General features: G+C 44.6%; 1 protein-coding gene across 2 annotated transcripts; it reads right to left on the reverse strand.

Annotated features, from left to right (window-relative positions):
* IL20RB (interleukin 20 receptor beta) lies at window positions 1-27,353 on the reverse strand. Of its 2 annotated transcripts, none has more exons than XM_014537493.1 (7): window positions 27,082-27,353; window positions 21,687-21,813; window positions 19,726-19,916; window positions 15,405-15,529; window positions 13,101-13,279; window positions 9,920-10,062; window positions 1-1,637 (listed from the first exon to the last, which is right to left on the reverse strand). In XM_014537493.1, the coding sequence occupies exons 1-7, from the start codon at window positions 27,119-27,121 to the stop codon at window positions 1,606-1,608; spliced, it is 837 nt and encodes a 278-aa protein (XP_014392979.1). In that variant the 5' UTR covers window positions 27,122-27,353; the 3' UTR covers window positions 1-1,605. The 2 variants fall into 2 exon arrangements, with proteins under 2 accessions (XP_014392979.1, XP_005863596.1); XM_005863534.2 differs by having other exon boundaries at window positions 13,101-13,251; window positions 27,082-27,351.

The following is a 27,353-nucleotide window of genomic DNA, read 5'->3' on the forward strand; positions in this document are numbered from 1 at the left end:
TGAAGTAGAATAGTTTTTATTTTTGCAAAATGAAAATGTTTTCAGTGTAAGTCAAATATAAAATTAACAAATACCCTTCACGAAAGAGTCAAACAACACAAAAGCATACAAAATAGTACAAAGGAAAAGATCTTCAAGTATCTCATCTTCCTAGAGAGATCCCATCCTTTGATCACTTGAAACCCCACCAGGTGGAGAGAGGGTTGTAGGCCTCTATCTTGTAGGGGGAAACACCTGGTTGAGGCAGTTAGATGGTCCCCACTGGGCTGGCTGGAAGGGGACCAGGAAGTGGGCATGGAGACAATCAGCTCAGAAGCTCCAGAGCTGTTAGGGGTGGGGGCTAAGAAGGGAGAGGCACAGTCCTTGCCCATCAATCACTTTGCCAAAAAAAACTTCCCCTCTCCATTCGTTCCCTGACCCTCTTCTCCCCTCCTAGTGACGGAGAGGGAAAGGAAGAGGCTTCCAGAGGCAGGCCTCTTAAGGAAAAGAGATCCCCAAAGGGATTTCCTATAGAGTGAGGTCTCCAGGAAGACCCAGGAGCCCCCTGACCAGGGGAGGCTTTGGCCAGCTGCCTCTGTTGGAGTTCTCATGTGGCCAGAGGCTGCCCCCTTATTCTTCTCCTGCCCCATCCCTGACCTAAGGTCGCCCCTACACCTCCTGACCAAAGATTGTCTTCAGTGGCCTCTCTGGACTCAAGGTCCTTGATATAACTAGAACCCTCAAGATCACTCTTTTGGAAGAAACCAAAATGATTACCCAAGGTGACCCCTTTCTACTTTTAGTTCTATACTTTAACAACCCTACAGGAAAAAGGAACATAGCAAATATCGCACTTATTGACGTCCTTCTGTGTTGTCGTCTCATCATACACATACATTTTAGCTGCTTCCCTCAATGTGCACACACTATTTACCGTTTACAGTATTTCATGTACTCACAGCATTCCTGCACGTCCCAGTTTCATTGTAGGGCAGGCTGAGCCATTCACCTCTGCACAGGCATTGGCTTAAAGTGAAACCAACACCACTGTACCCATCCTTCCTTTCCTTTTCAAGGTTTCCTCTAGGAAAGTGGGATCTCCAAACCCACTTGGTGTATAGAGTCTCTGATCGTGCCTGTTATACTTTTACATACTGCTCTTCAGAAGAGCCGCACCAATTGCAATGTACAGCGTCACCAATTTCCCTACAGCTCTGCCAGTGCTGGATATATATGGTATAACAGTTGTATACTTAATCCACCCATGTTGTAGATGAGAAAACTGAGAGCCAGAGAGAACAAGTCACTTTCCCACGGTCATTCAGCTAGTGGATGGCAGATAGATCCAGTTCTGCAGGCACATCTGCCCCCACTCAGTGCTTTGTCTGCCAAACCACTCTGCCTCTGACAGTTGCTTCTAGAAATGGACACAGTAGGCTCTTCTGACTTCTCTTGTCCTTGGAGGAAAACAGAAACACAGAAGCACAGCCTTTCCCCCTGTGCCATGCAGACCAGGTTTCTCAGCTTCATCTGGGCCCTTCCCCACGCCTCCTCGATCAGGTCCTGAAGAGTTCCTCAGAAGACAGCACGGTCGTGGCACAGGCTTCCACGTCTTCCCTTCTGCAGCTAATTAACTTCTGGGGTGAATTGGTGATTTTCTGAAAAGTAATTCCCATTAATATGTATTAGATGAATAGTAGCACTAAAATAGCAGTTGTAACACTATCACAAAATCCCAATTATTTGGTTAATTAACTTTTAAGCAGCAAAAAGCCCCCAAACAATTCTAACTCCTAGATCAGGGCCTTCCAGCATTTACGGAGATGTCTCCCAGTCCCCTGAACAGCAGATCTGCTGGGACCCAGCTCCATCAGTGCTCCTCTCTCTGGGACCCTGCCTCATAAAAGCCCAGAATGTAATTCTGGTAAAAAAGAAAAAAAAAGTCTAATTTTATTCTACAGAGAGCTCTGAAAATAACGACCTGGTCTAAGATGCTCTACCTACAGCACCTAGCAGGGTGCCCAGTCCAGAGATGGCGCTCCCGAAACACAAATCCATTCCCTACTCATATTTCATGTTCCTGCCATCTTCTCCCAGGGACCCCAATACATAATCAAAGCCAGTTGTAAAAAGGCAGGTACCATCTTTTCAGAGGGACACTCCCCGACCATTGCTAACCTGCTCACCTCCACCAAATTCAGGAGGTACCTCTGCCGTTATCTCCCTTGGCCTCCCCCTCATCACTCCGAAGAGTGGCAGGTGACACAGATAAACAGGCACAGTGGTTTCCTCCACCTCCGTCCCCAGGAGACATCAGCTTCAGACAATCAGTTGGCCTTGATCCTTGTTTGTAAAGAGGCAGCTTCAGGGGATCTCACTCTTAGTGTCTTGGGCAAATCATGGGAAAGGACAATGCCCACACAGGGCTCACTGAGCAGGGCTGCCTTTGTGGAACCCACCACCAGTTTACAGCTGCTGGCCCAGTCAGATTCTCAGGACACTGGCTACCTAAATCTGCAGTGTTATACTGGGTTATTTTTTAAATTCTGGAGCAGCACTGTCCAATAGGAATATAATGTGAGCTACAAATGCAATTTAAAATTCTCTAGTAGCACATGTTCAAAAAGTAAAAAGAAACAGGTAAAGTTAAAAGTAATAATATATTTTATTTAAAATAAATAAATACCATTTCAACATGTAACTAATACAAAAATATCAATAAAATATTTTATATCCTTTTTTTAAATGACTCTTCCAAATCCATCGTGTTTTATATTTACAGCACATCTCACTTGGGACTAGCCACATTTCAGGTGCTCAACAGTCACATATGACGACTGGCTACTATACTGGAGAGTATAGTTCTAGAACATTAAAGTAAAACAGCACAACCCCAGAATTTCAGAAGGTGCAAAACTGTTGTCCCACAGGTTAGAACTAACTTTCAAGCATGGTTTAGCTAACATATATCAGTTTGAATTCGTTTTCAAAATTTAAAAATCAGAAGATTTCTCATTAAAGTCTAGATTTTTGTTTGTTTGTTTCTCACTTAAAACTTGAAGATCTTGTAACACTGGCTCATGTGCATTCCCTCTTGGCAGCAACCTGCTGGAACTGAGAAGCAGCTGTTTTGTTTAGCTGGAACGTGTTTGCCATGATCCCCACCATCTGACCCTATTGAATTACAGTCATTGCACTGCACACTTTTTTTTTTTTTTTGGTACCTATCTGGGCCCCAGAGGCATCTGATCTCAGAAACTCCATTTTCTATGAAGCACACAAAGTCATACTTGGGATGGTCCATTGAAGAATGACTAACTAGGGGCCATCGTTATGGGGCCACCCACATTACAGTGGAATGCGACAGCAAGAAGAGATAGAATAAAGGGAGTCATTCTCACTTTAGCACCAAAGCCTCCATATCCATGAAGCAAGTATGGATGAAAGACAAGGAAAAGAAATTATATTTTTAGATATGGAATATATACTTAGAAGTCTTACTATAAGTTTCCTTGCATATGTGTTTCTGCTTTAGAATATTACTTGGTGATATCAACTTGAATGCAAAGACATTCTTAATGGTTTATTTCAGAGTGCAATCATCACCAACTATAAAATTAAAGATATGCACATGAAATATTTAATCCAAACAGATAAATAAACACAAACTCAATAGGGCTTTTTTTTCCCTTTCTTTCTTTTTTTTAGTTTCGTTCTTTTTTTCAATAGTGCTCTTTAAAGAGTTGTCAAGGATTTCCACTTGGTAATTTTCCATGGTTTAATTGGAAAGATGTGTGGATTTTGCAACGATGGCTAGAAGTTGCTTTTTTTTAATAGTTTAGAAGATTATCTATAACTAATGCAAATGTTGAAGTGCAGCTAGACCAGTGATCGGCAAACTGCGGCTCGGCAAACCGCAGCTCGCGAGCCACATGTGGCTCTTTGGCCCCTTGAGTGTGGCTCTTCCACAAAATACCAGCTCTTCCACAAAATACTGACTTCTGCGCGGCCACGAAGTTTCAATCGCACTGTATGTGTGCGCCCGCATGTGGTATTTTGTGGAAGAGCCACACTCAAGGGGCCAAAGAGCCACATGTGGCTCGCAAGCCGCGGTTTGCTGACCACGAAGCTAGACTATACCAAAGTCAAGGCTGAGAGGTAGGGAGATGGCGGTGGTGATGGACAGCTCCAGAATCTGTTTGGGATTTAATGGATGCTAGTGATCTACTTCTCACACAGCACTATGGGAAATGCATATACTCAGATAAATTTTCCACTTAAAAAACCTAGGGAGAAACAGTAAAAATTAAAGGCCTCATGGAAAGGAATGCATGTAGGAACAGACACTGAAGCGATGTGGGAAGGATGATAAGGAGAACAGAGAAGCAAAAGTTAGTCCAGGGTAGTGATATCTACCTCCCGTGGGTGAAAGTGGTCATACTCTCATAGACTGCCCTTGTCTCTGGTCTCATCTAAGTTGTTTGGATTTCTCCAAAAGCTATTTGTAGGGTGTGGCTCATAATGCATTAGGATTCCTAGGACTTCTTCTCATGTGAGGCCTCTTCATGTGCATCTGAAATTCTATAAGGAACTGGCCCTTTACATGGTTCTTCCCCTGATCCTTTACTCTGTGCTCACTAACAAGACACTGGGTCCGGGAAGGATCCTAGTGCCCCTGATCCGAGGGAGGAAACTGCTGGGCTGATGAATGTAGGACCAGAAAAGGAATACAGTGGGGCCTTGACTTACGAGTTTAATTCGTTCCAAGACCGAGCTCGTTAAGGAGCTCATTAACTCAAATTACTCTATCAACTCAATGCAAAAAATCGGCAGAGAGACAGCTGGTATCTCAAAAAACTCGTTAGTCGGGACACTTGTAAGTCAAGGCCCCACTGTAATGAGAGAGGTTGTTAGAAATGGAATGGTCTGTGAGTAGAGGGTAAGCATGGGCAACAGAGTTGAAAGGAAAACCATAAAGGGTGACTGCTTGATGGAATCCAACTGAGAAAGGCTGAACTGTTCACCATGTCTGGGGAAGAAGAGCTAGTGGACCTGCCCGAGCCAGCATCGCTTCCCTTCCATTATCATCATTTTGGATTGGTTCAGGCTCGCCGCTTTCACTGCAGGGAACCGCTTCTACTTATGCCAGAGGCGCACCAATCAAGCCAATCTCCTACAGATAACACCTTCAAAAACTGATCAAATAGAAAACTAGCTTCCTTGAGTCACTGGAGAGCAACCGTAAGTTGACACTTGGAAGAAGGGAATGTCACTGGGCGAGTTTCCCTTTTTTTACAGTTCCTTGTCTGAGGGCAGGTCTCTCTTGGTGCCATAAACAATGACAGTCCTACTGGCTTGAAGAACCAGGGTGCAAACACAAAAGTCAGAGAGTGACAGGACCAGAGTTAAGTGTTAATGGACTAAACATTCCAATTAAATGGCAAAGATTGTTTTATTTTGTTTTGTTTGTGTATGTTTTTTTGAAAGGCTAACTATATGCTACTATAAGAGACACACTTTAAATGTGAGGACACCCAGCAAACAAAAGCCCAGGACCAGATGGCTTCTCAGGGGAGTTTTACCAAACTTTCAAGGAAGAACTAAAACCTATCCTCCTCAGACTACTACAAAAAATTCAGGAGGAAGGAACACTTCCAAGCTCATTCTATGAAGCCAGCATCACCCTAATACCAAAACCAGGTAAAGACAACACAATGAAAGAGAATTACAGGCCAATATCCCTCATGAACATAGATGCCAAAATACTCAACAAAATCTTAGCAAATCGGATCCAACAGTACATCAGAAAGATCATACACCATGACCAAGTAGGATTTATCCCAGGAATGCAAGGATGGTACAACATCCGTAAATCAATAAACGTAATACATCACATAAACAAATTGAAAGAAAAAAACCACATGGTCATATCAATTGATGCAGAAAAAGCATTCGACAAAATCCAACACCCATTTTTGATAAAAACTCTCAGCAAGGTGGGAATAGAAGGATCATACCTCAACATAATAAAAGCCATATATGACAAACCCACAGCCAACATCATACTCAATGGACAAAAACTAACACCATTTCCCCTAAAAACAGGAACAAGACAGGGATGCCCACTCTCACCACTCCTCTTCAACATAGTCCTGGAAGTATTAGCCATTGCAATTAGACAAGAAGAAGAAATAAAAGGCATCCAAATTGGAAAAGAGGAAGTAAAACTGTCCTTATTTGCAGACGACATGATATTATACATACAAAACCCTAGAGACTCCATCAAAAAACTACTAGACTTAATACATGAATTTGGCAATGTAGCAGGATACAAAATTAACCCCAAGAAATCTGAGGCATTTCTATACACCAATAGTGAACTTTCAGAAAGAGAGATTATAAAAACAATCCCATTTACCATCGCACCAAAAAAATTAAGCTACCTAGGAATAAACTTAACTAAAGAGGTAAAAGACCTCTACTCAGAAAACTACAGGACGTTGAAAAAAGAGATAGAGGAAGACATAAACAGATGGAAGAACATACCGTGTTCATGGATTGGTAGAATCAACATCATTAAAATGTCCATACTACCCAAAGCAATCTATAAATTCAACGCACTTCCCATTAAAATACCAATGGCCTACTTCAAAGATCTAGAACGAACTCTCCAAAAATTCATCTGGAATAAAAAAAGACCCCGAATAGCTGCAGCGATCCTGAGAAAGAACAAAGTAGGTGGGATCTCAATGCCAGATATCAAGCTGTATTACAAAGCCACTGTTCTCAAAACTGCCTGGTACTGGCACAAGAACAGACATATAGATCAGTGGAATAGAATAGAGAGTCCAGAAATTAGCCCGAACCAATATGCTCAATTAATATTTGACAAAGGAGGCAAGAACATACAATGGAGCCAAGATAGTCTCTTCAATAAATGGTGTTGGGAAAATTGGACAGATATATGCAAGAAAATGAAACTAGACCACCAACTTACACCATACACAAGAATAAACTCAAAATGGATAAAGGACTTAAATGTACGACAGGAAACCATAAAAATTCTAGAAGAATCCAAAGGCAACAAAATCTCAGACATATGCCAAAGCAATTTCTTCACTGATACAGCTCCTAGGGCAGTTGAAACTAAAGAGAAAATGAACAAATGGGACTACATCAAAATAAAAAGCTTCTGCACAGCAAAAGAAACCATCAACAAAACAACAAGAAAACCCACTGCGTGGGAAAACATATTTGCCAACGTCATATCTGATAAGGGCCTAATCTCCAAAATTTATAGGGAACTCATACAACTTAACAAAAAGAAGATAAACAATCCAATCAAAAAATGGGCAAAGGATCTAAATAGACACCTTTCAAAAGAGGACATTCAGAAAGCCAAGAGACATATGAAAACATGCTCAAAGTCACTAATCATCCGAGAGATGCAAATCAAAACAACAATGAGGTACCATCTCACACCTGTCAGAATGGCTATCATCAACAAATCAACAAACGACAAGTGCTGGAGAGGATGTGGAGAAAAAGGAACTCTCCTGCACTGCTGGTGGGAATGCAGACTGGTGCAGCCACTATGGAAGACAGTATGGAGTTTCCTCAAAAAGCTGGAAATGGAACTCCCATTTGACCCTGTGATCCCACTTCTAGGAATATATCCCAAGAAACCAGAAACACCAATCAGAAAGGATATGTGCACCCATATGTTCATAGCAGCACAATTCACCATAGCTAAGATCTGGAAACAGCCTAAGTGCCCATCAGTAGATGAATGGATTAGAAAACTGTGGTACATCTACACGATGGAATACTATGCTGCTGTAAAAAAGAAGGAACTCTTACAATTTGCAACGGCATGGATGGAGCTGGAGAGCATTATGCTAAGTGAAATAAGCCAGTCAATGAAGGAAAAATACCACATGATCTCACTCATTCATGGATAATAAAGACCATTACAAACTTTTGAACAATAATAGATACAGAGGCAGAGCTGCCTCAAACTGATTGTCAAACTGCAGTGGGAAGGCCAGAGAGGGTTGGGGGGCAGAAGGGAGGGGAGTAAGAGATCAACCGAAGGACTTGTATGCATGCATATAAGCAAAACCAATGGACATAAGACACTGGGGGATAGGGGAGGCCAGGGGATTGTCAAGGGCGGAGATAAAAAATATTTTTTTAAAAAGAATAAAAAAAAGAAAAAAAAATAAATGTGAGGACAAAGATAAGTTTAAAGTAGAATCTGAAAAGAAGATAAACCATACAAACAGTAAGCCAAAAAAAAAGCTATATTGATATCAAGATAACGAGTATTGCCAGAGAAAAAGAGGGACATTTCATGATGATGAAAGGCCCAATTACTCAGGAAGATCTATCAACCATAAACATCCAAGCTCCTAAAACAGAGCTTCAAAATACATGAAGGAAAAACTGACATCAAAGGACAAACAGACACCACCACACTCATAGTTAGAGATTTTGTTGTCTCTCCCTCAATAACTAATAGAACTACACAAAAAGTGTGAACAGTATCATCCAACATTTTGACCCAATTGATATTTATAAAACACTCTACCAACCACTGCAGAATGCACATCCTTTTCCGCTCTGGGGAACTGTGAGCCCCTCAAGTTCTTCCTGAAGGGAATGAGGCCTGCCCTGCCTCCCGTGTCTGATACACCACATTGCCTTCATGGTTAGAGTAAACCACTTAGCAAACCATTCAGACTGGGCTGGAGGGGGCCTGATGAAAAGCACATTGCTAAGCTTTATGAAAAGGGGGAAATGAAAGGAGTCAATACTCTATAGGTGAAGTCTTCGCACAGTGCCTGGTGCTTAACCCTGTACTAATCTCAGCTAAAGTGGTAACTGCCTGGAAGTACTGGAGAGAAAAGGAGAACGGGCTTCAGGTAGCAGGGTGTAGGGGTGTCCTGAAGACGGCATGAGGGAGAACCGTTTCTCCTGCGTGGGGAGAGTACGGCCCTCCCTTCAGGGCCATGCAGCTGTCACAAAAGTGACTCCTGCCAGAGCGATTCCGGGCTGAAGCAGAACTACAGGAATATGTAGCTGGAAGGCAGTTCCAGCTCCAGTTGCATCTGAGGAGCTGGCTGCTAACCCTCCTCCCAGGAGAGAGCTGTGAGAAGAAATCTCTGAGGTGATAGGAATGGGTTTGATTTTGTTGTTTTGTTTTGGCTTTGTGTTGCTTTGTGTGTTGAGGTTTGGCGGATGGGCACAGGAGCCAGCCAGATGGAACATGGGGGTTGGGGCGGGTGCTGCTAGAGGTCTGCTTTTGCTTCTCCCAATCCTGGCATGGGCACACAGGACTACCCACCCTGGGGAGCCTCAGACCTGTGGGCCAGTGTCCTCAGAAGCGAGATAAGAATCCTGGGCTTGATAGGAGCTGAGAAAACAGATGGAGATCCTAACCTTTAGGGCAAGTCCAGATTGTTCCTGGCCCCCAGCCAAAGCAAAGCACAATCTATGCCTCCCACATCCACACCCACGCACTTCACCCTGAGAACCAATGAGGCTCCTGGCAGGTGAATTGAATATGTTGTGTCAGAACAAGTTACTGGATGCAGCTGCTGTTATAATCATGGGAAGGGGCCAAGAGCCCTCGGCAGACCAGTCTGGAAGGGTAAGACTGTGCATGACTCCTGAGCTGCTGAGCATCCATAGCTGTGCTACACCCCTGCTTGCTTGGCCATGCCAGGTCCTGGGGGCAAGCAGGAGTGGCCTGAGGAAGTCCCCACTCCCTGGAGAAGGGAGGACTCTCCAACCCCTCTGATTAGAAGTGAAGTCCTGTGCATACTCTTCTGCCCTCTTTATGCAAATTCTTGTCAACCAGGAAACGTGTGCCCATGCCCAACTACAGCCCAAACTACATCCGGTCAGTATCGTGCTGAAAGGAAAACAGAACACTTACCAAAGTGTCGGGGAGCACCACCACGGGGCAACAGGAGTACCGGAGCAGCCGGCCCATCTTCCAGATGGAGAGCGGCACAACCACAAGGATCAGCATGAAGCCAACAAATGCAAACAGGGCCAGCGCCAGGGGGAGGGTCTCTTCTGGAAATGCAAAGATAAGAACAGGCTTAGGAGACACAGTGAAGATGCAATCTCCAATCCTGGGCCTCCCTCACATTCCTGGAGCTGGCTCTGCACATGGCCAAGACAGCAGATGCCAACATCCTGAGATTGGTTGTATGCCCCAGTGACTGAAATTACCACCACTGACACCATTTTTCTAGAATCCAGACTGAGGCTTGGTTTCCAGAAAGCCCCAGGGAAGATTAAAATCATTTTCTTGGGAAAAGGGAGGAGCATCAACTGTTACACCACTGGCTGTGTTAGCATGCACAGTACCTCAGGGCCATGGCCAGGAGGACGGGCAGAGTGCCAGGCCCCAGGCAGGATGAAGGGGAGGTGCTGAAAAAGAATAGCACAGAAGGGAACTGGGCGGTAGGTGGTAAAGTGTTTCACAATTTACTCTTGGCATTGATTCATCTTTGGGAGGAAAATATTGAGTTCAGAAAACAGTCACATGATAACTATGATATATCAAGCCCCTACTATGGTTAAGTGACTTACCCCAGGTCACACAGGTAGGGCTGGCTCCAAAGCCTGTAGTCATTCTAACTAAGTAAATGGGTAAGAAAGTACCAAGTGGGAGCATCTGAAGATGCAGAAGGGGGCATGTGTAATTTTCCCATCATATAACCGGAAGCAACTCATGTAGCCCCTCTAGGCTGCACTGCTCACCTGCAGTGTGAAAGGTGGCACAGCCAAGGAGGCTGCAGAGAAGCTGATGGCCTCATATGTGTGGCCAGGGGCACTGTACTTTGTTTCAATGCTTTTGGAAAACATTTTGGCAGTATACATCAAGAGATATGCAAATGTTCACACCCTTTCATCCACTCCTCTGAGTACATTCCAAAAACATGATTCCAAGAAAGGAGACAATGATACGCACAAAGCAGTTCACAGCAACATCTGGACCAGAGCATCGGCCTCATAACCAGACTCCCTCTGCCCCAAGTGGCACATCTACACTTCCCACCCCTTCCAGGCATGCTCTGTGCATTTTCTTCATAGCTCACAAGGGAAGCTATCTCATCTGTTTACTTGTCTGTAGCCATCTCTCTAACTAGAAGGTAGGGACAGCCCTGCTGTATCCAAGGGACTAGACCAGCAAGTGGCACATTGTCAGTGCTCAATAAATACTCATCAAATGAATGAGTCAATCAATCATTGACCATCATCTTCGAAAGCAAATGCAAGACATGGAAATGACCTAAATATCCCCAAATAGGAGATGATCTAATTTATTATGAGACATTAGCATGGTAGATTAGGAATTCAGCTATTAAAATGAGAATTAGGACAGCCCTAGTCGATTTGTCTCAGTGGGTAGAGCATCAGCCTACAGACTGAAGGGTCCCGGGTTTGATTCCAGTCAAGGGCACATGCCCGGGGTTGCAGGCTTGATTCCCAGTAGGGGGTGAGCAGGAGGCAGCCAATTAATGATTCCTTCTCATCATTGATGTTTCTATCTCTCTCTCCCTCTCTCTTCCTCTCTGAAATCAATAAAAAAAATTTTTAATGAGAATTAGATACATACAAGCTTGTTCACTACAGCATGGTTTGTAGTGGCAAAGATTGGAAAATACAGAATATACCTATTATCAGAGGAATAATTACATATATTTTGGCACATATATATTGGCTTATTTTGCATCTTCTTTGCAAATGAGGTAGAAATATGTGTACTGACATGAAAAGATGTTCACAATATACTACAGCGAAGAAGCAAGAAACAGAACAGTAAGCACAATAGTGCTATTAGTGCCTGTGACTACTGGTATCACACAATACCTGCAGATTAAATGCTAAATTTGCCAAAATAAACATTCTCGGTGGAAAACATGTACCTCTTACTTTATATACTTCTGTGTTGTTTCAATTTTTAACAAGCTTGACTTATCTGGTTTTAAAAGTAGTATAAAATGGCAATCAGAAAATCCATTTGGGAAATGTGATGGATATTTGTGAAAAAGCAGGCACAAAGCCTATGTGCAATCCAACATGTGTCCAGTCCACATGTGGGCAATGATGGAAGGATGATACCCTTCTGGAGGGAAATTTGGGAACAGCAGTTAAAACCCAATGTGTATGCCTCTGACCAAGCAATTCCACCTCCAGGAATGTATCCTTCAAGTCTACCAGCAAGATGATCTATGTACAAGGTAACTAATTAAAGCACTGCCAGCAATAGCAAAATATTGCGGGAGGGGGGGGATGAAATGCCCTTCAATATGGAGCTAGTTAAATTAGTTATATATACACAAAATGGAATACTACATAGCCATAAAGAAAGATGAAGTTCTGTGTAGATACGGAAAATCTATAAGATATATAGAGTGGAAAAGACAAGATTCAGAATAACAAATAGAGTATGCTACCATTTGTGCTAAAAGGAAAGGTAGAAAGGGGAGCCTCCATGTGTACTTTATATTTTTTGAAACTAAATGTGCAAAATAATTATTTTTTAAAGGCTAACAAGTTATATACAAATATGTCACTAGTGGTGTTTTAGTGGCAGAATTGTGGGATGTGGGTTTTGTTTCTTTTCAAACGATTTTTAAACATTGAGCAGTTTTAGACCATAAAAATGTCAAGGGAAAAAATTTAAGTCAAACATGGAGTCTATAGACTTCCCATAGGCCCCTCCTAGCTGAAAGCAGCTGTCTCCTCCTAAGGCTGACTCTCAGCCCCTGCCTGCCTCTCCTGCCACCCGCCTCTGATTCAATAGTAAATCAGCCTTGCAATATCTGGCCTCAGGCCTAGGGACCTTTCAGGGGAAAGAAAGTTCCAGACAGTGGCTCAAGGGACCGCCACCTAGCCCCAGAGTGGACTCTCGCCTATAGGGGAATTGGAGTGAAGCACACCTTTACCATAGGAACCCATCCAGCCTCAGGAAGCAGGTCAGTGAGGCCACCGGAGACTGAGAACCAAAGAAACCCAGCAGGCAGCCAAGCACCTCCGGGGGGCGGGGAGGGGGGCTGTCACCTATGCAGGACCCCAGGGAACAAACAGGCCACCCTTACCTTGCACCTTGACACATTCTGCCTGGCTGAAGGCGCTGTGCCTCCCGATGGCCTTCACGAACGTCTGGGCCTTCACACAGTACACAGCCGCTGGCTCCATGGTTTCCAGGTGCACTGGAACGCCCCTGCTCCTCACTATTTTGACATGTTCCTTTAGGAGACCAGAAACCAGTTACACACTGAGGGAAGCAAGACAAGAGAGAGAGAAGAACCAGGGAAGGAAAGCTGCAGCTATTTCCATTCCAGGCTGCACACAGAATGTTCCCTCATTCATTCATTCGTTCATTCATTCATTCATATCTGTTTATTATGCATGTACTATGTGGCAAGCACTGTTGTAGGCACTGGAGCATAGCATTGAACAAAACAAAGTCCCTGCTGTCCTGGAGCTTACGTGGGAAAAGACAGCCAATATGTAATATTTATCAGGTGGTAATAAGAAAAAAAATGAAGCAGAGCAAGAAGGTAGAGTGATTAGGAGGCACCAAAAAGAATGGTTGGGGAAGACCTCTCCAATAGGATAACGTGGACAGAGAAGTGGAAGTTGGAAATACTAGTGTGACTGAGCTGGGGGGGTAAGTGCACAGGAGCAATGGAACCAGTGGGCAGTGCCTCCTCACATGGGAAAAGACAGACAATAAGTAATACTTATCGGGTGGTAATAAGAAAAAAAATGAAGCAGAGCACGAAGGTAGAGTGATTAGGAGGCACCAAAAAGAATGGTTGGGGAAGATCTCTCCAATAGGATAACGTGGACAGAGAAGTGGAAGTTGGAAATACTAGTGTGACTGAGCTGGGGGGATAAGTGCACAGGAGCAATGGAACCAGTGGGCAGTGCCTCCTCACACATCCATCCAGCCAGCCATCTGTTAATTCATCTGTACACCCTTCCACCTCTACCCACTCCTTGAGGCCTGTGCTCCACGTCTGACCCTGTGGAGGCTTGTTTGGACCACGCTTAGATGACTCAGGGCATATACTCCTCTCTCAGCATGGCCCTCCCAGTTACCATGGGTGGAGAGAGGGCTCCATCCAAAGAATCTGAGGGAGGAGCTGCGTGCGCCCTCCTGCCCAGGCCTGGGAGACCTTGAGGGATGGTGAGGCACAGCCACAGGAATGTGTAGGAAGGACTGACGAAGAATCAGGGCCTGGGAGTAAGCTGGAGAGAAGGCCACAGAACGAATGCAATAGAGAGGACCCACCAGAGGGAAGCAGGGACTCCATAGGCAAGGGTCCTTGGGTAAGGGAGGCTGTGCTGCAACCCAGCTCTGGGCCAGCTCTGTTCATAGATTCTATCAGAACCCCTTATTGCACCATATTAATCCTTATGATAAAGTCTACCTTTGTCTGTGCTGACTGCAGTGGGCCTTGTCACCATATCAGCTTGGACAGAACTTCCACAGGTCTGACTAGCCTCTAGTTCAGCGGTTTTCAACCTGTGGGTCACGACCGCCAAAGCGACCCTTTCACAGGGGTCGCCTAAGACCATCCTGCATATCAGATATTTACATTACGATTCATAACAGTAGCAACATTACAGTTATGAAGTAGCAACGAAAATAATTTTATGGTTGGGTCACAACATGAGGAACTGTATTTAAAGAGCCAGAAGGTTGAGAACCACTGCTCTAGTTCCTGCTCAAGTTCAACCCCTTCTGCTGCTGTGGCTGCTGCTGTTTGACCATTCCCTCTGGGAGAGCTGACCTCCCACCCATCCCAGCCTGCAGCAGCCATCCCACAGGGAGGGGCAGCACCCCATTTAGGCATTCTGCGTGACCCAGTGGCTCATAATTAGGCAGGGTTATCCAGTCCCTGGCTCTCTGCCCTGACTTTTGCACCCTGCCCAGATACACACCCTCAAGAGGCTTGTGCCAGCCTCATGCATTTTTGAAATCTTCTGGCTGATCTGGAACACCCTGGTCTGCGGTACCTAAACATGTCAGGGAGAATGGCTGAGAAGACAAGCTGATGAGGGGAGGAAATGTATTGAAAAAGTACTGTGAATCCAACTATGTTAGAGTTTATAACAAGGAGGCAGCCCCCATACTTCAGTAAAGCTTGGCCTGAGAAGGCTCCCAGCCAAGGCCTGGGATGGAGCCAAGGCCTGGGTGGAACCAAGGCAGTTCTTTGAGGAGGAGGCTACTGGAATTGTCAGCCTACTCCCATCTCTCTTCTTTCCCACACTTCACTCAGCCTGGCCACCCCATACAATGAGCAATACAGGGCCAGCTTCTCAACCACCTCTCAGAGGTCTGTGATGCCTTCTCCAAAGTCTGACTCAAAGGCCGAGGCCAGAAGTCTTACCTTAGCACCAGGCTCCCTCCTCCAGTAGGCCACAAGGAACTCAAACTGGGGTCCCAGGTCTTCCAGCTTAACCACCAGGTGGAAGCCATCCTTGGTGACCTCCATTCCAGGTGGGGTTAGAATGGCTGTTGGCAAGAAAAGAGGAGAATCAAAGCCAGTCCCAGACAGGACTGATTTCTGTTCTGGGAAACCATGATCAGTCATTAGTAGAAACATGCTAAGCTCCTGGCATGAGGATGGGGTTGGCTGTAACTTCACAGCATGCAGAAGCATGTCCACCGATATCCTCCTGTACTCAGCAGGTGCTCAGTAAATGCTTTTTGAATTATGAGCAAGTTTTTAAAAATGACAAAGATTACTACAATTCCCATAGATCAGTGATATGTTTGATATTTCAAACATCAGCAAATCAGCAGCCTGTGAATGGGTTGGCCATTCTGACCTCAGCCCAAGTATTCTTCATCTCATATCCTTAATGGAGGATGTCAGAAAACCAGAGGGTTTTACAAATTCCAATAACCAACTCTAGAAATTGCTAGATCCCAAAACAGATTGGCTAGCAGTCCCCATGGATCTTTTCCCATCAGCAGACTGAGAACAGAAGGGCCCACACAGGCAGTCTCTGTCCCTGGCTAGTGATGATGGAGCCATACTTACCTCTCAGATCCAGACACTGCAGGAACAGAAGGGCACCCTGATTGTTGGCCTTGGCTTGAGAAATAGAGTATAGTCTGAGCTAAATCCCCCTGCATGAGGGTCAGTGGACACTCAAAAGAAAGTCATTTCCTGCAGGGAGTTTTCAGAGAGCAAAGCATTTCCTGGCATTTGAAGAGCTGCCTGGTTAGGGGACAGAAGGACTTGGGAAGTCAGGGACCAACTATGCAAAACATACCCAGTTCAGAGGCTTCAGATGAGCACACAGCACCACCAGTACTACCTCTGAAGCACCTCCAGAAGGAAGAGAGATGTTTGACTACTTCAGTTTTAGGTCAAGCATGATTAGAATCCCCTGATCTCCATCTTTATTGAGAATAGAATTAGAAAAATTCTCATTCCAGTTCAGAGAATATTTTGAGTGTTGGAGCAGGAACCTTTGTCCTGTGCACTCTACAAACTCATTTAATCCATCCAGCAAACTTAAGAAAGTAAATACTACTCCTGTTCTACAGATGACGTAACTGAGCCTCAGAGAGATTAAGTGACTTGCCCAAAGTCACACTGTTAGAAGCCTTTTCCAGGTTTCTAGACTTTGCTGTGTGAGTGTCTAGCCTCTGTACTCATGGATCTCAGCTCTGGCTGTGCATGAGAATAACCTGGGGGAAATGTTAAACTCCAGTGAACAGGATGCACATAGATGATCTAAATCAGACTCTAGGGATGGGCCCCAGACATACTTTTCCTGAGCTCCGAGGCGGGCACCATCCTCAAGTTCCTGGTCTGGCCCAACGCCAGTGCCTTGGGCACCTCTGGGCCCAGTGTCTTCCTCGAGGAGTTCGAGACCTACCGGCCAGACAGGTGGGGTCTGGCAGAGGCCAGGGGGTAGAGCCAATGGAGATGGGGCACAGTCCCTGAGTCTTACTGATCTGCTCACCCCCAGGTGTGGCCGGCCAGGTGGCAGTGAGACAGGGCAATGGATGCTGAGCCTGGAGTTGGATGTGGCTTCAGGAGGCCTGCTGGGGTAAGTGGCTCTAAAGCTCCCCTGTGACTGGAATGTGCAATCAAGGTTAAGAACCTCTGCTCTCAAAAAGGCTTCCCTGTAAGAATAGGAGATCTTGGTCAGGGCAGCCTTAAAAACAAGACTTTGCATATGTTTGGGGAGAAGTCACAGTGCAGAGACAAAGGAACAGACTTAATGCCCTTAAGCACCACGATTTCATTCCAGCTCTGTAGTGAACTCCACCTGCCCAGGGGTCACACAGGATCACATCTTCCACCTTCTGGTGTAGGTACACAGACTCCTGTTCCTCCTCCTCCTGCAACAAAACTTTTTCCTGCTTGAGAACAACTCTCCCAGCCACATAGTTTTATAGGCACTTCTTTATCTCCCTCTGGCCCATGCCTTCCTTTCCAACAACAGCTGCCAGCCCCCAGCAGTGGTCTTGGCTGGAGCCCCTTGCTCCCAGAAGCCAGAGGGAGGTGGTTTGGATGATACCCGGGCACTGTGGACAGAGGCAAAGCTGCTCCACCCTCCAGTGTCCCCCAGCCTCTCCCAGGGCCTGGCACTGGGGTCCCATTGCTTCCACTATATCCTCCTAGTGCCTGGGCAGAAGAGCTCACATTCTGCATCAAAATTCCTATTGATAACATATTCCAATGGTTCCACTCCTGTCCCCACCTTTTCCTTCCTCTACTCTATAGCTCTCAAGTGGGACATGTCTAGGACAATAATAAAAATAATACTTAACAATAGCTGAGTACTATAACACAGGACAGCACTGCAATTAGTATTTATGCATTTCATTTTGTATAGTTCCCACAACTATGCTTTGAGGCAAACTGTTGCCCTTCTTATAGATGAGGAGGCAGGGAGGGACCTAACTATCAATGGCTGAGCTGGGACTTGATCCACATCCATCTGACTCTAGAGGGCCATTTTTTCCTTCAAATTAATCTTCACCTTCTCAGCCAGCTTGGGCTCCCCCACCACCATCCCCACCTTCTAAACCCTCCTGACTTCTACCCAATCTCATACACTCCCCAGGAACCTTTGACTCATCCACTACTATCCATGCTGCTCTTAACCTTCTTTGTCCTCACTCACAGCAGGGGATCTTCTGCCACATCAAACAACAGAGTTCACCAAGGGCCTTTCCTTGCCTCTCCTGCAGCTGCAAGCAGGACACATTATCGCCCCACCTGTCTCAGAGGAGCATCTGCCTTGCTCCTTCCTACCTCCACTCAATCCTCCACCCAGCAAGCTAACCACCACCCTCACCATCCCATAAAGCCGCTTTCTCAAGGACCCATTTAGGGGCCTCCTTCAGGCCTATCAGCAGTTCTTCTGTTCTCCCATCCATGACCTCTACCTGCCCAGCCACCTACTGATGCTCTCCCTTCACCTTCCTTTTAAACCCTGAGGTTTCCCAGGATCCTGTCCTGAGTTGTCTTTGTCCTCAAATAATGTCCCTGGACAATTACATCTGCTCCCAAGCCATAAGCTATTAATGTTGTGCTGTGTGTCTGTCCTTAACCTGTCGCAGCCCCAGGGCCTGATTTCCAGCTGCCAATCAGATATCTTGGCGTGTTATCTTGTAGGAATCTCTATCTCAAAGAGCCCAAAGCCAGAAGTATCTCTTATTTCTCAAGAGTAGTTTTTTCTCCTGGGTTCTCTGACTTGGATGACATTCTCACCAACCCCAATTGAAAGCTGGACACCATTGTTGTCTCTCCCAATGACTGGTCTCCAAGCTCTGTCCTAACTCGCCATGTCTCAAATTTGTTCTCTCTTCCCCATCCCTTCCTCCACTCCTGGGATCAGGACCCATCTTGGCTCAGTTCGAGTGTTACCATCCCCTCCTCACTCTTGCCCTGCCCTGCATGCTTGTCCTACTCCAGTTCCCTTTCACACAGCAGCAAGTGACTGTAAGACAAACCTGGCCTAGACAGTCTTTTTCCCCCATGACTTCCCTCTACTGATTTGATCAACTTTATGTCAAAATCCTTCACCATGTGACCAGCTGCTTCCTTACCCACTGGCCATTCAGTCCTTGCTCCTGCTACTCCTAAACACACACACCCTTTTACACATTGGCTATTGTTTGTGCTCTGCCATATTTGGCCACCTATCTATATTCTTCCCTTACTTCTTTCTCAATCATTTGCCAAGTATTGTTGCTACCAAAAAGTTATTTATTTCCCAGTGACCATAGAAGGGCAACTATTTCTGGTGGCTCTGCTAAATATATAGATCCTATTGTGCAAGGAAAAGCTGCTCACACAGGCAACATGGGGTTAATGAGGCACCAGATGGGAGTCACTAGATGATTTATTGTCAGCGTGGAAAGAAGCAATCCTAATCCCATCTTCCCACTTCCAGAGCAGCTAGCTCTCCTTCCAGCTTTGCAACGTCAGTGTCCCCAACACCTGCAGACCCTGACAGAGATAGAGAATGACTTCCAAAGCCTCTTTCAAAATAAGAAAAAGGGCATGTGGGAAGCAGTTGGCATATTTTTAAATGAACCAGTTAAGTTGTTTGTGTTCACAGTACTCTGGCTTTGCAAGACTAATTTGATGCTAACAAGAATCCTGAAAAACTCAGAGAATATGGTTTCTGAAGGGGAAGGCTGGTGGCAGTGGGGGAGTAAAGAGAGAAGTATCTTACTTGAGTTTCGATTAAAGGGTGGCTTCAGGATGCTCCAGGCTGAAATCTGTGAGCCTAGGATGGCCCTGACACGGAGGTTGTATGGCACCGTGGCAGTGATGTCATCAGTGACGTCACATTCAGGAACTGTGGTAGGTGAGCACCTGCTGCTGGGGATCCAGATGTGGCTCATGAACAGGCTCTCATACTCTCTAGCCAAAGAGAGGAAGGCACAGTGTCACACCAGTTTCTTCCACCCAGGCTCAACAATGGTTGCAAGTAACTGCCTCATTCACCTGCTTTACATGGGTCAGCAAAATAATCATTTGCTCCAAACTCCAGTTCCTTCACCCTCCTCCCTGACCAACCAACCATTCTTCCTTACTCCTTTTATGACCAATCAAAGGAAAATTAGGCACAAATCCCAATGTGTCCAGGTCTCTCCATCTCCATGGGTCACCACCCCAATCTCAGCCACTGTCATCCCTTGCCTTGCTATGGTCTCCTGATTTTCCAGCTATTCTTCAAACCATTCATCACTCAGCAAATCGTGACATTTCTATCCTTAATGGCTTCCAAAACACTTGGAATGGAATCCAAACTCTTTCCCATGGCTTCCAAGACTCTCTGGCCTCTCTCTCACTTCACCCCTACACATGCTCTTTCCTCCACACTGGCCTCCTTACTGAGCTCTTTTAACCTTAGGACCTCTAACCAGCTGTTTGCTGTGTCCCAAATACTCTGTCTCTGCTGTTCACATTGGCTGACTCCTCCTATCCTTCAGAAATAGACTTAAATATCACTCCCCAGACAGGCCTTCCCTGACCACCCAATGAAAAGGAGCCACAGAGTTAACTGTCTTTCGCATCAGACTTTTAGCTTCCTCCCACACTGATTGCTATCTGAAATTACCTGGAGCAGTGTTGTCCAGTAGAACTTTCTGTGATGATGGAAAGGTTCTATATTGGTGTCATTCAATATGGTAGCCACTACCACATGTGGCTATTAGAAATTTAAAATGTGACTAGTGTGTCTTGGAAACAGACATTGTCATTTAATTTAAATAGCTCTCTGTGTCTAGTGGCTACCACACTGGACAGTGCAGACCTAAATATTTATTTTCTTTACGTTTTTACTGGATGCCTCCTCCTTTACATGCAAGCTCCCTATATCCAGAAACCTGGTCAACTGTACCCTGACTAGTATTTATTGTTAATGAAATACCGTATATTGAGCACCTCTGTGTCCCTGTCACTCCTCAATGGCTCCAAGGGCCTGAATACCTGCAAAGGAGCAGAGCCTGCTTGGCCCCTGGGCAGCTGACCTTTAGGGTCACAATTTCTTTTGGCTCATAGACAGGAAAACTGAGATCTCCCCCACCCCCCAAAGGATCTAAGTCTCCAGGGACCTATCCAGCTGAAGTCAGAGTCAAACTCTTAAGATTTTCTACAGCCCCAGCTGGTTTGGCTCAGTGGATAGAGCCTCGGCCTGTGGACTGACAGGTCCCGGGTTCAGTTCCAGTCAGGGGCGCATGCCCGAGTTGCGGGCTCGATCCCCAGTGGGGGGCGTGCGGGAGGCAGCCGATCAATGATTCTCTCTCATCATTGATGTTTCTGTCTCTCTCTCCCTCTCCCTTCCTCTCTGAAATCAATAAAAACATATTTAAAAAAAAAAAAGATTTTCTACAGCATTAGACAGTTGACTCACCATTGAAAGAAGCTCCACCAAAATGTGTTTATACACTGTTGGGTTCCCAGACAGTTCATTATCAAATCCACAGAACAATTTCCCTTGTTTCTTCAACTCTCCCAATGCCCGTGCACACAGAGGCAGCAGGTCACTGGAGATAATCTATCTCTGGGCTCACAAAGCTTCCTTGGGCTCTTTGTGGATTGAAAAAGGGGGTGCCTCCAGCAATCAACTACTTTCCAAGGGAGAACAACTAAGAAAAAAAACAAAACACACAATTCAAAAAAACTCACCCCTGGTACTCAACAGAATAGTGGATTGTTTCTCCAGCCATGATCACTGGGCTCCATGTCAAGAGATGCTTCATGTTGGTTGACTGTATAGAGAGGTTCTGAGGGGCAGGCAGAAGGGCAACTCCATCTAGGACCAAGGCAGGCAGACATGCTGACAGGTGGGCTCAGATTGGGGCACAGCTTTAAATTAGTTTCTAATAAGACTTCATATGTCTATGAACCAGAAACACCTCTAATTTCATCATACTTGTGTAAATGCTAAATATTTTCCATCATCATTGCAATTCTACCTTTGGTGATAAAATGGCACTTTAATATTAATAGCTATGCAATGGCTAATGTTATTGAGCATTTACTATATTCTGTCTAGACAATGTGCTAGATTATTACATGATTATCTTATTTAATTTTCTTGACTGTACCGGGAGGTAAGGACTATTAGTTTCTCCACTGTACAAGTGGCAAAATTAAGGCACATTGTTTACAACTCTTATGCCAGATTGACCTAGATGAAGGCCTTGACTCTGTCATTTACCATGTGACTCTAAGCAAGGCGAATAAACCTGAGGCCTCCATCCCTACATGGCAAACCATGCAGGCTCCTGCCAGCTCCTCAGCACCTCCCTCACCTGCTACTGCCATCCAAGGGACATGCCTACACCTCCCCCAGCAAGGCTAAATGGGGCATCAGCTCCCAGCTGGAAAGTGCAGGCTGGTCTGCTGTGGAGGAGTCCAATCCAGATAGGCACCAAGCCAGTTCTGAGACTCCACCTCAGGCAGACTGCAGACTCTGAGCCAGCCTGGGACACAAGCATCTGCTCGCACAGGTGTGTGTGGTGTGCCCAAGTATGCATACAGTTTGTACACAGAACGAAACAGGGCTGTGACGCTGAACATGCACTCCTAAGAACTTTGGGCAGCCCTGGGGCTCATCCTGTGTGAACCCAGGGTGCAGTGCGGCTTCTCTGCTGCGGTCCTTCTCTTCCCAGTTTCAAACGTTCTTCTTTTAATGCTAACACCTGCCTCCCCTTGCTGTTACAGTTGCAGTGATAACATCGAGAGCACAGTAGGGCCTAGGGCTCTTGCCCAGGACTTTTCATCTCGGTGTCTGTCTCCAGATTGGCACCTGTTGTTATCAAGCTCCATGACCACGAGGGGATGAGGGCTGCTAGGGAACCCTGCCTGGTTTCCCTGCTTCTTTTGTAATGTAGAGGCCTGGTGATGCACCTCCAACCCACCCTCAGCTTCCATGGCCTGCCCTGTGAGGAAACACCTGGGGTATCCACAAGGGAGGCTTCCTGTCCTCCCCACCCCTAACCTTGGAATCACCCAGGGGGTGAAAAGAAAAGGGCCAGCTGCAGTGAGGTGGCACGGGAGGGCGGGGCATGGTCCTTTCTGACATCCTTCCTCTGGTAAAGTAACAAAACATTTTTCTAGTCAGCTATGTGGGGAATGTAAGGCTATAGTTCATAATTTAATAGCTCTGAAATTGAAATCTCCGGGTCCAGATGGTTTCACTGGAAAATACTACCAAATATGTTTTTAAATTAACACTAATTTTACAAATCTCTTCCATGAAGTAAAAGAGGAAAGAACACTTTCCAATTTATTTGATGGGGCCAGTATTATCCTGATACCAAAATCAGACAAAGATAGTAGTATATATTTTAAAAATAAAAAAAAAACTACAGACCAATATATCTCATGCACTTAGATGCAAAAGTTGTCAACAAAATATTAGCAACCTAAATCTAAGAATTCATAAAAAGGATGATATACCGTGACCAAGTGAGATTTATTCCAGGTATGCAAGACTGGTTCAACATTTGAAAATCAATTAATATAATCCACCATATCAACAAGCTGAAGAAGAAAAATCATACAATCATATCAAGTGACACATGAAAAGCATTTACAAAATTCAACATCCATTCATGATACAAAGATAAATCTCTTCAAGTTAAGAACAGCAGGGAATTACCATCCTTGTGGTAAAATGAAAACTGCTGTTTCTTTCTGAGCCCTACAGGCAACATCTTCAATATCCTTATGCTGTTTGTATAGAGTATTCCAAATTTCATTGTTGTTTTGCCCATGTTTGTGGCACACACACATGGGGTGTGAGATGGGAAAACTGTAATGCCCATGAACTACTGATTTCAGGAGACATTTAACAGGGTAATGTAGACAGTGTCATGGCATTGCTAGAACACTAAATAGAAAATGACTTACAAGGAACCATATTTCAGCTCAGACTCCAAGTTGAAAGTGACTCTTTCCACCTACAAAAGGTTTTAAAATGCCCTTCAATTGTTAGAGAAGGCTGATTGTGGACTTGGGAACACAAACGGAGAAAGAGAAAACTGTTATCCATACAGCATTCTCATTAACATGAAATGTCATCAATCAGCCAGGAGCAATATCTATTGAAGTCAAATCTCCGAAGAAACCAGTTAATGAAGACTACCGAATGTAAATGTCAAATGCAAAAATAAAAAAATATAATCAAGGGGAAAGAGAAACTTTGAAGTGCAGACAGGAAAAACACATTGGCCACAGTGAGGAGTGTGCAAAATCTAGATTTCCTCAGCCACACTGGATGAGGGTTCTCACCAGAGCGAGAGAGCAATACTAAAACCCCCTGTATAATCTTTTTGTTCCTTGTGAATGTTTATGCTTTTGTTACTATAGAGAATTGTATTACTCTCATTCTAGTAGGTATCTCAAGAAGGTCCACTGGATGGAGGCTCTATTTCCAATAGAGACTTGAACTGGGTGACTGTGACCTGACTATTAAGATTCTGGTGCTCAGAAACTTAGGTTTGCCCACGCAAAACCAGCTAAGCAACATCTTTCCCATAGTGCTGCATTCACAACACTGATATCTCTCTCTCTCCCTCTCTCTCTCTCTATTTTCTGTTGCTGTTGTAACAAATTACTACAAATTTAACATCTTAAAAACAACACATTTATTATCTTACATTTCTATAGGTGAGAAGTCTGACACTGGTCTCACTGGGCTAAAATCAAGGCACTGATAGGACTGCGTTCCTTCTGGATGCTCTAGGAAAGAATCTGTCTCCTGTTTCCTTGCCATCCTCAGTTTCTAGTGGCCACCTGCATTCCTTGCTCATGGCCCTTTCCTCAGTCTTCAAAGACAACAATGGCTGGTTGATTCTATTTCATACTTCAAATTTCTCCTGCCTCTTCTTCTGTCCTCCCATCTCTCTCTGTCACTGCAGCTAGGAAAGGTTCTCAGCCATCATCTTTTAAAACATATTTTTATTGATTTCAGAGAGGAAGGAGAGAGGGATAGAAACATGGATGATGAGAGAGAATCACTGATTGGCTGCCTCTTGCATGCCCCTGATTAGCGATCAAGCCCACAACTGGGGCATGTGCCCTGACCATAATCGAAACGTGATCTCCTGGCTCATAGGTCAATGCTCAAATACTAAGCCACGCTGATCAGGCGGTTCTCAGCTTTTAAGAGTTCATGGGATTAGTGTGGGCCCACCTTGATAATCCATGATAATCTCCAAATCTCAAGGTCCCATAACATTAATCACAACCTTTTATTTTCCAAGGGATTAGCGTGTGCACATCTTTAGGGGACCATTATTCTGCCCACTGCATGGGCCTTGCACTGCAGAGGGTATTGGCTCTATGAACTGACACTATGCCCTAAAATTTCTCCCTCAAATATATTGAATTATTTCAAGAGAATTACCTTGTATATCACCAGAAAAAGCAAAGAGCAAGACTGACCTAGAACTTGGCTGCTAAACCGGCTGCTGGCATCACATCCCAGCTTCAAAAAGTGCACAAATTCATGCCCCAGAAAAGTAGCAGATTACTTCATGATTTTAAAGTATAGTCTTAAGATCAGCAGCATCACATTCCCCAGGAGTTTATTAGAAAGGCAGGCTCTGAGGCTGCACCCTACATCCAATTGAACCAGAATCTGCGTTTTAACAAGAGTCCCCAGGGAATTCATATGCATGTTAAACCTGGCCTTTCCCTTTCTCCTTTGGGCTTGTGAAGGAATGTTTCCCTGGCAACTGGTTTGTCCCACCAGCTAATCAACCAATCTACTAACTAACCAATCAGCCAACACACTTAGTCTATGCTACAGACTGTGGGGACACAAGGAAAGATGCCCAGGCCCTGCCCTCAGATCAATGCAGAAAACAGAACACACCAAAGCAGAGTAAAAGAGGTCAGGTCAAAGGAGAGAGAAGTTTAGGAGTCTGTAGGTACAGGGAGCCATTTGGAATGATGCTAGGAGAATGGGATCAGGATGGGGAAAGGAAATAGAGATGGTAATTTTACTGGTAAAAATTACACCAGTAAAGGCCAGGAGGAGGAAATGAGGGTGTAATATGCCAACTGTGGTCCATATTTGTTTTCAAGGAGACGTGAGCAATAGGATCAGGGCCTGAATATGCTGGATCATAAGACAAACAGCAGATGTGAACACTATGTGCTGAGCAATTGGGAACTTTGAAGGTTTTTGAACTAAGAAGGGACACCATAAACTTGATGTCTAAACCAGTTCTAAACATTTGCAAATCACCTTAGCACTGATTTGTTGCCTGGTTTAAACCAAATAGAATAATTACTTCTCAGTGTTAAAATAATAAAAATAAAAATGACAGAAAGTACAAAAGGCTCCCCCTGATACTATAAAGTGCCCAGTACCTTGGAGTATTAAAATTAGAAATTTTTCTTAAATGCAACTTGACATGATGAAACATCAAAGACTACAGAGCTGTGATTTTGGAACAATAAAGCATGTAGGTACAAGTATCCAGGAGTGGAGCAGAGAAAATTATGTAATCTTACTGGCAGTGAAAGTGCCTCAAACCAATTTTTTTTTTTAATACTATGGAGTACCTACCTGACTGCTACCTTTTCTGCAGTGATCAGGAGAGATATCCAATTTTTACAAGTTTTGTACTCAATATTAATGAAACTTGTGTCTTTTCATTCATGTGTATTTTGTTAGAATCTTTACTCTCTTTTTTGTCCCTACAGTTAACATCTCTGAGGCACACACAAAGACTGAGATAACTATGCTGCACCTTTTAAAACCAGATAATGAGATAAATAACAAAATGCATGGAGCTCTGCTAACCTTTAGACTATTTGTTTTGATGCTTTATCTTTCTAGATTGTTCTGTGGACATTAGGAGAGAGATTTCCAAACAGAATGCAGGCTTTTTCTTTTCTTTAGGATGTGGGGATGGAGGTTTAGGAGGTGAGCAACCTTTTTGAAAACAGACTTAAGATGTTATATGTATATAATGCAACCCAAACCCTGGGAAAGTATCTTTCACCTTCTTAACCTACATTCAATTACCAGTCTATTGGCTGTATTCTAATTCATACTTACCTATGAGCAAGCATGGAATCAAGGTGTAGAAAAGCCACATGATAAGACTTGTCGAGATTTCTTCTAGAATCTTCGTGAGGGTCCGTGTTTGGCAGACTCAGTTTGACCTGGAACATTGTTTCCTTTCACAATGCGACATCCTGTCCATCCCAGCCATCCTTGCTTCAGAAAACAGATGTTGGAGCTGAGGTCTCAGTTGTTGTGCAGCCTGAATTGTTCCGGAAAGAGGAGCCGGCCCAGACAGCTCAGAAGGGGCGGGCCGTATAGCACCC

This window comes from Myotis brandtii, unplaced genomic scaffold (genome assembly GCF_000412655.1).
Source record: "Myotis brandtii unplaced genomic scaffold, ASM41265v1 scaffold18, whole genome shotgun sequence".
Taxonomy (NCBI): Eukaryota; Metazoa; Chordata; class Mammalia; order Chiroptera; family Vespertilionidae; genus Myotis; species Myotis brandtii.